Below are 12,827 nucleotides of genomic sequence, written 5' to 3'. Positions count from 1 at the left end.
AAAAAAAAAAAATCAACCAAAAACCAAAAGGTAATTTTTGGATTAAAAAACTCTGGTGTGTCTATTTTTTCAGAACCACACAATTAAAAAATAGAATTATATTTTGACTTGCTTTTTTCCACTTAGCCATTTACTTCTAGTATCTCCACTTGATGTTCCCTTGGAAACCTGGTATGAGGTTTGAAAGTTTGCCCCAGGATCTTAAAGATGGAGATGAGTGATGGTAAACCTGCTCTACTAGTTAGCATCTGGTTGAACCTACTTAGTTTCCTCATTTACCAAACCAGGATAATAATACTATCTACCTTGTGGGGATGCAGTGAAGATTATGAGTTAACCCAAGTAAAGCACTTGACATGGTACGTGAATAAATGCCAGCTATTCTTATTATGCAATGCTTACTATGATTGATATGTTCAACCCTACATAGCACAGTCATTCAGAATCAAAACACCAGCTCCACAATAAGGCACCAAACCCAAGGAAGTCTTATAGTTTTACTAATCACCAAGGAGCAAACTTCATAAAATGAAAGCTATAGTGTACTTCTGCTTAGAAAGACAATATTATAAAGATACGAATTCTCCTTTAATTATTTATAAAACTAATGTAGTGGTTCTGAACTGGTGCAATTTTACCCCCCATCCAGGAGCTATCTGGCAATGCCTGGAGACATTTTTGGTTGTCAAAAGTTGAGGGGTTACTACTGGCAGGCATCTAGCAGGTAGAGGTCAGAGTTGCTATTAAATATCCTACAGGGGCCGGGCGCGGTGGCTCATGCCTATAATCCCAGGACTTTGGGAGGCCGAGGCGGGTGGATCACGAGGTCAAGAGATTGAGACCATCCTGGTCACCAGGGTGAAACCCTGTCTGTACTAAAAGTACAAAAATTAGCTGGGCATGGTGGCACATGCCTGTAGCCCCAGCTACTCGGGAGGCTGAGGCAGGAGAATTGCTTGAACCCAGGAGGCAGAGGTTGCAGTGAGCTGAGATCGCGCCATTGCACTCCAGCCTGGGTAACAACAGTGAAACTCTGTCTCAAAAAAAAAAAAAAAAATCCTACAGGACAACCCCATCAACATAGAACAACCCCATCAACAAAGAATTAATTGGCCCAAAAAAACAATCTAATGCAGTCTTTGACAAAGTTATTCTAAAATTCATTTGGGGAAATAAAGGGCACAAACAACTAAGAAATTTTTGGGGGAAAAACAGTAAGAAGACACATACATACATATGTATGTATTCCCCATATGTTGAGAATTGTAATCCTCAAGGTTAGAGGTGGGGCCTGGTGGGAGGTATTTGGGTCATGGGGCAGATCCCTCAAGGCTTGGTGCTGCCTTTACAATAATGAGTTATTGCGAGATCTGGTTAAGTCTGTGGCACCTTTGCACCCCTACTCTCACTCTCTTGCTCTCGCCATGTGAGGCACCAGCTCCCATTTTGCCTTCCATTATGATTGTATCCTGAAGTTTCATCTTCAGGATAGAAGGTAAGTAGATGCCCAGCACCATGCATCCTGTACAGCCTTTGGAACTGTCAGCCTCCTAAAATGCTGGGATCACAGGCGTGAGCCACAGTACATGGTCCTGAAGATAATGTTTTTTATGACTTTTATTTGAAACATTATTGGTTCTTTTTCTTTTTTGAGGTGGAGTTTTGCTGTATCGCTCAGGCTGGAGTGCAATGGTTCGATCTCAGCTCACTGCAACCTCAGCCTCTGGAACAGCTGGGATTACAGGCACCCGCCACCATGCCGGCTAATTTTTGTATTTTTAGTAGAGATGGGGTTTCACCATGTTGGCCAGGCTGGTCTCAAATCCCTGACCTCTGGTGATCCGCCTGCCTTGGCCTCCCAAAGTGCTGGGATTATAGGCATGACCCACCATGTCCGGCCAGGTTCTTTATTTAAATAGTTTGTTTTCTAGATTCAAGGAAACCTTTTCTCTTAAACTACTTATAGTTTATAGTAATTTAGTATACTTTTGTGAACAAAAGTGGAAACATTTTTTTTCTCCCTATTTGATTCCTCTAAAATTCAGAAACTATCCATGAGTATTCTTATTTTTTTATGGCAAGAATTATTTACATAAGTTTATTAAAAATTTGCTCTCTCTTTATAACAGGATGTAGTTGGAAACACTGGTTATATTACTAAGGTTTTGACTAGAGCATTGTATTTGAGAATGTACATAGAATGCCTGGCTTCAAGGGTTCCCAGCCTCACAGAGAGTGAGTAAGGCTGTTAAATACATTTGTTCTTGGATTATAGCCCTGTGCATTGTCTTTTGAGTTCCTGTTACATACCCGTAGACAGAACTAAATTCTTCTAGAGTCCTCCAATCTTATTTTCTTCCATTAAATTACTAAAAACAGGAACTGCCCTGTTCCTGAAATCTTAAAAGCTAAAAGTAGATACATTCTTGTTTGTTTGTTTTTGAGATTAAGTCTTAGTCTGTCGCTAGGCTGGAGTACAGTGGTGCAATCTTGGCTCACTGCAACCTCTGCCTCCTGGGTTCAAGCAGTAGTCCCAAGACTGCTGGGACTATGGGCGTGCGCCACCACGCCTGGCTAATTTTTTTGTATTTTAGTAGATTCAGGGTTTCACCATGTTGATCAGGATGGTCTCAATCTCCTGACCTCGTGATCCGCCCGCCTTGGCCTCCCAAAGTTCTGGCATTACAGGTGTGAGCCACCGTGCCCAGCCTAACTAGATGTATTTTTAAGGGGCAAGTCTCATGGCTCATGATGGGTCACACAGAAAGTTCACTAACCATCCAGTGCCATAACCAGAGACATTTAAAACTGCAAACCAGGACAGTAAGTTGACATTTTCATGCTGCAGACAGCTTTTCCCTAGACGTTAGAATAAGACTAGATATCATAAACAGACTCCTACTCCTCTTAATCCTACCTTTTCCACTTGGCAGAATAACAGTGTAACTGAAATTTCACAATCAGCAGCTTCTGCTGGTAACTTGACAGAAACTGGTCCAAGGGATCCTTTAGTCCATCTAGTGGGTGACTTTGGCAACATCCTAATACAACTGCTCCTCTCTCTGTTTTAATTCCACCCAGTTACGGGATCCTAGATGATAAAATTGCTCTATATTATCTATTAGTTAAATAACAATATTTCTGTGTTATTGCTAATACTTTATGCTGTACCTAGATAAAGCCATCTGGGAAAGTTGAGATTCATATATGCAAAATAAGAAAACAGGCCACATGGTTACAAAAGGTGTCATCTAATTCTCCATGGTCATTTGATTTATTCAATTGATTCGAAGATTCAATTGAACCTTGAAGCCTAGGTTCACGGCTCAAAAAACTATTATGCAAACCAAGATTATCATTTTACTCTGTATTTTTCTTTTTAAACTTTGTACCTATTACTTAAAATTCTCTCAAACTGCAACTCCTAACAGAATAATGCTGGCCCAGCATTTTGAAGTGATAGGAAACACCTATGGAACTGATAAAATTAAACTTAATAATAAACTCCAGGTAAACTTAGCTTAAGAGCCACTCCTTCCCAACCTCCCTTGTTGCTCAAAAGTGGCTAAAAGAGTTTTGATGCTGACTCCTAGTTCTCAATGACTCCCTCCAACATGGAACTAGACCAGTGACCCAAGATAGTTCTATCCTGGCACTGAGGGATATCAAAACTAAACTACTGACAGGTGCAGTGGCTCACGCCTGTATTCCCAGAACTTTGGGAGGCTGAGGTGGACCACTTGAGGTCAGGAGGTCGAGACCAGCCTGGCCAACATTGTGAAACCCCGTCTCTAATAAAAATACAAAAAAATTAGCTAGGCATGATAGCACACATGTAATCCCAGCTACTTGGGAGGCTGAGTGGGAGAATTGCTTGTACCCGGGAGGTGGAGGTTGCAGTGAGCTGAGATCACTCTTCTTATGTGACAGTGAGACTCCATCTCAAAAAAAAGAAAAGAAAAACAAAAAAACCCCTGAACTATTATACAAGCTGATTGATAGGCAATGTTTTTGGGAAAACATCTTGACCAAAAGAGGGAAATGTGAACGTATTCAGTATCAAAATGGAGTCACTTGCATTAAAAAAAAAAAAACCTTGACAAATAGAGCCAGGGAAGGCCATGAAGGGAGGCTTATTATGCACGAAGGCTCTGCAAAAACCACAACCTTACACACAAAAAATACTTCCACGAGGACATCTGCCCAGCAACGGCCTGTCTGACCTTGGACTGGAGCCACCCTTGTTGTTAATCCTTGTAGTCAAGGATAATTATCTCAAAACAATTATATAATCCTCTTCATTTTCTTAAAAAGCTTTTGCCTTCCTTTACCTCTCTGAATATGCACATAATTTATTATGGCTCACATATTCCTGTTTCAATATCATTCCTGAATAAATATCACTTTCTTTTAGAGAGTCTCTGTCTGTTATTTAGGTTGACATAAGCATGACAATTAAGAAATCACAAAGAAAAGGAGTGGTAGGGCCGGGCATGGTGGCTCACACCTGCAATCCCAGCACTTTGGGAGGCAGAGGCAGGTGGATCGCCTGAGGTCAGGAGTTCGAGACTAGCCTGGCCAACATAGTGAAACCCTGTCTCTACAAAAATACAAAAAATTAACTGGGCATCGTGGCAGGCGCCTGTAATCCCAGCTATTCAGGAGGCTGAGGTAGGAGAATCACTTGAACCCTGGAGGCAGAGGTTGCAGTGAGCCAAGATCATGCCACTGCACTCCAGCCTGGGCAGTAAGAGGGAGACTATGTCTCAACAAAAAAACAAAAAACAAACAAAAAAAAGAAAATAAATATAGTGGTAGAATTGATTACATAAAAATGTAAGACTTCTGTAATAGAAAAAAACAACAAAAAAAATCAAAAGTGGAAAGAAAACTATAACAAGTACAACAGGAGGCTATATTAGTTTCCTACTAAAAATTACCACAAACTAGGTGTATTTAAGTAACAGAAATTTATCCTCTCACAATTCTGGAGGCTAAGGCCTGAAACCAAGGTGTCTATAAAGCCATGTTCTCTTGAAGGTTCTAGGGAAGAATCTGTTTCATGCCTTTTTCTTAGCTCCTGATGTTGCCAGCAGTCCTTGGTGTTCCTTGGCTTGCAGCTGCATAATTTCAATTTGTGCTTCCACTGTCACACAGCATTCTTTCCCTGTGTCTTCACATGTTCTTCCCACAAGGACAGCAGTCATGTTGGATTAAGCGTTCACCTGACTCGGCATAACCTCATCTTCACTGATTATATCTGCCAATGACTCTATTTCCAAATAAGGTCACAATCTGAGGTAGTGGGGGTTAGACTTCAGCATATCTTTTTGGGAGATACAATTCCACCAATACCACTCTTTAATATATAAGTAGATTTTACAAATGAGTAAGAAATGTTGGCCAGGCGCAGTGGCTCATGGTTGTAATCCCAGCACTTTGGAGGCTGAGGCAGGTGGATCACTTGAGGTCAGGAGTTTGAAACCAGCCTGACCAACATGGTAAAACCCCATCTCTACTAAAAATACAAAACTAGCTGGACATGGTGGTAAATGCCTGTAATCCCAGCTACTTGGGAGGCTGAGGCAGGAGAATTGCTTGGGCCAGGGAGAGGGAGGTTGCAGTGAGCAACCTCCAAACAAAAAACAAACAAACAAAAGAAACAAAAGAAATGTTATAACACCCCAGCAGAAAAATGGGCAAAGGACAAGCATAGGGAATTTGCACACACACTCTACATGTTTCCAATAAACATAAGCAAGATGTCTGGCTCTACTATGTGCGCACATTCCCTTGTCTCCAACCTCACTAGCTGCTCTTCCTTCCTTGGGCTATGCACTATGGTGTTCCCTTGGGCTAGGTCCTGGATGCTCTTCCACTTGTTGCCTCAACCAAGGTAATTTTATCCAGGCCACAAGACTAAATTTGTATCTCTAGTCAGGATTTTTCCTTTGAGCTCTAAACTCAGTACAAATGTCATACTTGGCATCTCCAGTTGGCTATCCCACAGACATCATAAGTTTTATACCTTCAAAACAGAACTCTTAAATCTTTCCTCTAGCCCTGTTCCTCCCAAGTCTGCTTCATTTCAATGCATGACACCAACATGCATTCAGTTGCTCAGGTCAGACTCAGGGCATCCTTCTAATCCCTTCCTTTCCCCTTGCTATCCACATCCAAGTTATCAGGACCTGTTGACTTATTTACTAAATATCTACATTCCTCCACTCTCCCAGTCTGTACCACCACTCTAGTCCAAGCTACAGTGATCTCTGGCCTGTACTACTATAGCCAACTTTCTAACTGATCTCCCTATTTTCACTCTTCTCCTCTTACAGTAGGGTGACTACACTTCTGGTTTGTTTGGGACAGTTCTAGTTTTCATCTGTTGCTTGACATCCTGGTCCAGTTAGCATCCCCTTTCATTTGCAAAAGGTTCCCATTTGGATGATAAATTATATGGTCTCCCTACCTTACCATCTTTTCTTTTTACAGTAGCTAAAGTCAGCTTTTAAAAATATAAATGAAATCATGTTATTGTCCTGCTTAAATCTTCGAAGATTTCTTACTGTATTACAATAAAATCCAAATTCCTTACTGTGGTCTCCAAAGCCCTATAACCGAACGTACCTACTTCTCATCTCTTCCAACTCTGTCCATCAGTCATTACATTCCAGCCTCACTGGCTTTCCATTCTTCCAGTAAGTCATGCTCATTCCCACCTCCAACTCTTTGGTTTTGTTGTTCCCTTTGACAATGCCTTATTCTTCTATATCTCATAACTAATTTGTCATTTTAGTCTCAGATCAAATATTAAATCTTCAGAGAGGCCTTCTCTGAAAACACAATGAAATGTTTCCAACCCCACCAAAGTTACTCCCTATTATATTGTTCTCTTATTTGTTAGTTTGTTTACTGCCTATCTTTCCACAGTAGAATGGAGCTCCATTATCATCTTTTCACCCCTGGTCCCCAGGGTTACAGCATATGCTCAATAAATATTTATTGAATGAATCATAATCGATGAAAAAAAAATAATGACAATTTATGGAATCTGGCTATCAAACAGAAAAGATTAAAAGAACAAAAATATCTTATTTTTTTCCCTAATACTGTGTATTATCACCTGACATTACATTTATGCAATTGTTTACTGTTTGTCTCCCTCAGTAAAATAAAATCTCCATGAGCGCAGGGACTTTGTTTTGTTCACAGATGTATTCCCAGCACCTGTAAGAGTGCCTGTTATATAATAAGTGTTCAATGAATATTTATGAAATAACTTAACAATACCTAGGGGTGGCCAGGCAGCAGAGAAAGGGATACATGACTAACCATATACCACTCGTAAGAATATTACTGCAAAATTTCTGTAGGAAATTTGGCCATACAGTTGACTCCTGAACAACATAGGTTTGAACTGCATGGGTCCACTTACCACAAGAGAGTTTTTTTGCAATAAATATATTAGAAAAGTTTTGGAGATTTACAACAATTTGAAAAACTCACAGATGAACTGTATAGCCTATAAAAATTAAAAAAAAAATAAGAAAAAGATATGCCCTGAATGCATAAAATGTAATATGTAGCTACTAGCCTATTTTATCCATTTACTACCATAAAATCAACACAAATCTATTATACAAAGTTAAACTTTATCAAGATCAATGCACACAATCACTTACCGACCATACATGGTGACATCCGCAGTTGACAGAATGTAATGATGCAAAAGTAAATCACAACTGCATACTTTTTTAAAAATTTATTTTAAAATTTTTTCTTTTTTAAAATTTATATCATAACTGCATAAAATTAACCACAGAATATACTGTACTACTGTGACAGTACTGTACTACTACTACAGACATCTCCTGTTGCTGTTCTGGTGAGCTCAAGTGTTGTGAGTATCCACTTAAAATGCCACGTGACACTGATCAATTTCTACATTACTTTCTAGTAAACTGTATATCACAGTAAAAAGTGTTCTCTCCTGTTGTTTTTTCTTCACATTTTTTATCATGTGTAGGGTAATATCGTAAACCTTGAATAACACCATGAAACCCATACGAAGTGTTACTAGTGATGCTGGATGTACTCCTAAGAAGCAGAGAAAAATCATGACATTATAAGGAGAAGTTGAATTGCTTGAGATGTACCATAGATAGAGGTCTGCAGCTATGGTTGTCCACTATTTCAGACAGATGATTCATCTTATAAACAGATGATGTAAACTTATGGCATTGACAAATACAGTATAGTACTATAAATGTATTTTATCTTCCTTATGGTCTTACGGTCTTAACATTTTTCTCTAGCTTACTTTATCATGTTTATATAAAACATATAACATAGAAAACATGAGTTAACTGACTGCTTATGTGACTGGTAAGGCGTCCAGTCAACAGCAGGCTAATGGCAGTTAAGTTTTTGGGGAGGAAAATGTTAGATGTAAATTTTCAACTGCACCAGGGGTTAGCAACCCTAGCCCCCATGTTATTCAAGGGTTAACTACATATATCAAAAGTAGGGCACACCTTTTGATTCAGCAATCTAACTTCTAAGAGGAACTTAATAAACGAACAAGAGTACAAAGATTATGAGGGAATTTTTCACTGGGTTCTTGGAGAAAATTTAGAAATGAAGGCATGATATGCATTAAGAGGAGGTCATAACAACATGTATGGGGAGTACACATACGTATGTATGTGTGCATATGTGTACTTACAAGTGAATGTTTACATAGAAGTACATTAAAATTTTAACATTGGTCATCTTTGCATGGTGAGATTATGGGCAGTTTTAATTTTCTTCTTTATATATTTACAAAAATTGTATAATTAGATCATCAAAATTAACCATCTGAAAACGTTCTGCTTTTTTTTTTTTTTTTTTTTTTGAGACAGAGTCTTGATCTGTCGCCAGGCTGGAGTGCAGTAGCGCAATCTAGGCTCACTGCAACCTCCGCCTCCTGGGTTCAAGTGATTCTTCCGCCTCAGCCTCCCGAGTAGCTGGGACCACAGGTACGTGCCACCACGCCCAGCTAATTTTTTTGAATTTTTAGTAGAGACGGGGTTTCACTATGTTGGCCAGAATGGTCTCGATCTCTTGACCTTGTGATCCACCCGCCTCAGCCTCCCAAAGTTCTGGGATTACAGGCGTGAGCCACCGCACCCGGCCAATGTTCTGCTTTTATAAACAAAGCAAACAAAAGAAACAAAGAAGCAAAAAAAAAAAACCCCAAATTAAAAAGCCATGGAAAACACAGAAACACACCTCATCAACTCAGTGAAGACTAAAGGCCAGGTTAAGAATCAAGAGTTCAGAAAAGTCAACTACAGTATTAGAGATGGCTTTCTGACTTCTTAAGCTCAAGCAAGTTACTTCCCCTTAGTCAATATTTATTTAAAAAAAAGAAACATGTAAAAGTTGTTTCCTTTATTTCATTGCCTGCGAAGCTAAAGAGGGATAGTCCAGGGCTTAGAAATAACACAAAAAGTGGCAAACACCATCATTTATGTGAGACACTTTCCTTGCATTTGTCTCATTAAAAATTTACAACCATCCTGCTAGGTAGGCATTAATGTCCTCCGGCTCAAAAGCTGAGAGCTGATAGAACTTTCCAAAATTGTTGGAAAATGGCAACTTTCGAATAGTTGCTATGTGGAGGACATTAATTCAGAAGTCTCTCTGACCTCAGAGCCTTCAGGAAAAACTAGAGAGAGAATGGCACTTTTAGGCTTTATAAATAACCTTGCAAGTCTCTCAACGCCTCTGAGCTTTTACATGGTTATTATACCACCCTTATCTAATTTGCAAGAAAGATAAAACAAGAATAAGCTTGGAGCTTTCAGAGAGCTGGAATAAATATCTGGAGAAGTGTGATTTAAATTCGGTACTGCTATCTAGAACTTGCAGTTCATTTTCATTCAACTCAAAAGGCTCAAGATCAAAATGCTTGCTCGAATGGTCACAAAGGTGGGGAACAGTGAGCAAGTATGTCCATGTGCATGTGTGAAGGCCCACAACAGACTGGGATAAGAATGGCGTCTGACCATTGAGGAAGGAAGTGAACCAGAATGAGGGAAACTGGACAACAGCTTGGGAGGAAAGGAAGCAACTGGGAAGGACAAAGTTAAATGGATACTGAGAGAAGGGCTATAGGAATGAGGAGGAACTAGGAGGAAAGCAGTATTTTTTTCCTTCCACCTTTTTTCTCTCTTTACTCTTTTCCTTGATAATCTCAGTCACTATTAGGCCTTCAATACTCCTTTCTGCTTGGATGATTGCCAAATATCTCCACTCTTGCCTTTTCTCCAAATACTGAGCTGGCCACATCCATCTACATTTCCCATTAACACTGTAAATCCAATAGGTCCAACCCGAATTCAGCATCTCCTTCGCCCCCAGCCTGGTGCTACTTTTGTAAGCACTTCCCTCATTCTTATCAAACATCCATCTAAACCGTTTTCTCTCCCTGTATTCCTTCAATTGTTCCTTCATTCAGCAAATAATTATTGTGCATCTATTACATCCAATACATTTAGCCACAACCCTAGATACAGCCATTCACTCATGAAGTTGGGTCATTTCTATCTTGGAAATCTCTGACTACCTCATCAGCTGCCTAACTCAACTAAATTTGTCACCGAGACGTACTGAGAACCCCTATTGCTTGAAAAATAATATATGCTAACTGGGTTTGCATGCTATTCATTCTATAGTGATCATCTAGCACTTAGCACTGTACCTCAGGCACAGAGGGGGTTCCCAATGGAGGTTTAGGGACTGTAAACCAGCGAGAAAGGGAACAGGAGCAGCAGAAGCTAGGAAACGTCTTGAAGGAATATTTGCACAGGAAGCATGGTAAACTCTATGATATATACACAAAACATTAGCTTGATAATCCTTATGTTTCTGGGGAGTGGTTCCGAGAGGTGTGGGAGATCGTTGAAGGCCTTCTGATAGAAAGCTGTCCACCTCCCATCCCTTGAGTAGATCCTCAATAGCCACCTGATGAATGTATCACCTTATGAGGGGACCGTGGATGTTGTGTTCTCCCCTATATCCCCCAGCCCCTGCAACATCTAGCCCATAGTAGGGGTTCAAGAAACATCTATGCAGGATTCTCGAAAGGCAGAGTTTCACCACCTCATGACGGACAAAGATGAAGGGGTCTAACCGCACAAATAGTGCGCGGTTTTCTTCCCTATTCCTGCGGGGCACGGTACACGGTAAACGTTTGCTAAGGAAATAAATCGCCCTGCTGCACAACTCCAGAATCGGGCCCCTTGCTCTGCAGCCAGGCCCTGGAGCGCGGCCACCATCTGGCCCAGGCCTGCGCTTCCCTCCCTCCCAGCCTGGGCTCCTGTTACCTCCCTGCACACTCTGTGCCCACTACAAGCCAATTACGCGCTCCTGTGTTTCTGTCTCGGCCCGGCCAGTACCCCGAGCCCCATGTCCCGCCGAGGCTCTGAGGACGTCCGCGCCCCAGCCTGAGACCCCGGCCCCTGCAGCAGGCGCACCAGGACCTCGTCCATGTGCTCGGCCGCTTTCCAGCCGCAGTCCTCCCGGGCTTCAGCGCTGAGCCTGGGAGGCCCCGCCGCCCAGGTCCCTGCCCCGGCCCGCCGCGCTCCCCGCGGCCCGAGAGGCCCGGAAGGCGGCAAGGCGGGAAGCGGCTGCAGCTGTGAGGCGCAAGGAGCGGGCAGCGGGCCCAGTCGAGGGTCGCGAAAACGCGCGCCCCCAGCCGAGGCGACGCTCACTTACCACCGTCCGGCGGGGCAGCGCGCCGGAGGACCGCGCCTGGGCCCTGCGCAGCCTCCGCGTCCGGGCCGGGCGGGCACTCCCGGAGCTCTCAGAGCCGCTGTCGTCCGAGATCACGATGAAGTCCTCCATGGCTGCGGGCCCCGACTGAGCCAGCGCGCGGGCGGCCGGCGACGCAGGCGACGGCGACGACTTCGGTTCGTGCTTCTGAGGCGGCGGCTGCGGCGGCGACAACCCGGGACATCACCACGCCGGCCCCGCCCCTAGCCCCGCCCCTCCGGGCCGCCAAGCCCTGCCCACCAGCGGCGGGCGGATGGCGGCCGGGTTCGGAGTCCCGGTCGCCGTGCTTGGCGGCAACGCTCGTCCTCCCTTTCCAAGGAGGAAAAAAAAAAAAAGAGAAAAATGGAGTCGTAGCCGGCTTCAAGCCAGTGTTAGGGGCAGGAGTGCGAGACGCCAGGGCTGCGGGGGCTTCCCCACCTGCTTCTAACTGACAAAAACGTGAAGAGAGGCGCGCCCAGCCCCAGCCTGGCCCAGGTGTGAAGCCGTCTCCCCGACTGAGGGCCTTGACTGAGAGGCAGGGAGAGGGGTCCTGGCTCCCAAGTCACCGACGGCAGGTGACCTGGCTTCTGGCCAAGCTAGGGGAGAGACCCCACTTCTTAGTGCGCATGCGCAAGTGTATTTGTAGGCTAAATGCCTGGAAGTGGACTTATTGGGGCGAACGCCATGTTTTTGTAGTTTTGATAAATGATGCCAAATTACCCTCATAAATCGTACCAGTTTTGCTGTTTCACCAACAATATGTATCTCTCAGGAGTTTAAATTGTGAGATTTAGAGCAGGAGTGTCCAAGCTTTTGGCTTCCCTGGGAAGAAGAATTGTCTTGGGCCATACATAAAATACACTAATGATAGCTGATGACCTAAAGAACACGAGTTACAAAAAAAAAAAAAAAAAAATCTCAAAATGTTTTAAGAAAGTTTACGAATTTGTGTTGGGCCGCATTCAAAGCCATCCTGGGTCGCTTGCGGCCCAGGCAGTGGGTTAAACAAGCTTGACTTAGACAGT

The 12,827-nt window shown here is 42.8% G+C and overlaps 1 protein-coding gene across 5 annotated transcripts in view; it reads right to left on the bottom strand.

The window, feature by feature from the left end:
• The window catches only part of SIMC1 (SUMO interacting motifs containing 1), a 72,338-nt gene extending 60,321 nt beyond the window's left edge, over nt 1–12,017 (bottom strand). For 2 of the 5 annotated variants that reach the window (XM_017512773.1, XM_017512775.2), the window contains exon 1: nt 11,767–12,017. In XM_017512773.1, the coding sequence (XP_017368262.1) occupies nt 11,767–11,895 (129 nt within the window). In that variant the 5' untranslated portion in view covers nt 11,896–12,017. Of the gene's footprint in view, nt 1–2,917; nt 3,656–11,766 lie in introns of those variants that run through there. The other 3 variants (XM_037732895.1, XM_037732897.1, XM_037732894.1) reach the window with 3 other exon arrangements.
• Between the last annotated feature and the right edge of the window lie 810 nt (nt 12,018–12,827).

The sequence above is a fragment of the Cebus imitator genome, unplaced genomic scaffold (genome assembly GCF_001604975.1).
Source record: "Cebus imitator isolate Cc_AM_T3 unplaced genomic scaffold, Cebus_imitator-1.0 Scaffold478, whole genome shotgun sequence".
Classification (NCBI taxonomy): Eukaryota; Metazoa; Chordata; class Mammalia; order Primates; family Cebidae; genus Cebus; species Cebus imitator.
This window is presented reverse-complemented; position numbering and strand designations above follow the sequence as displayed.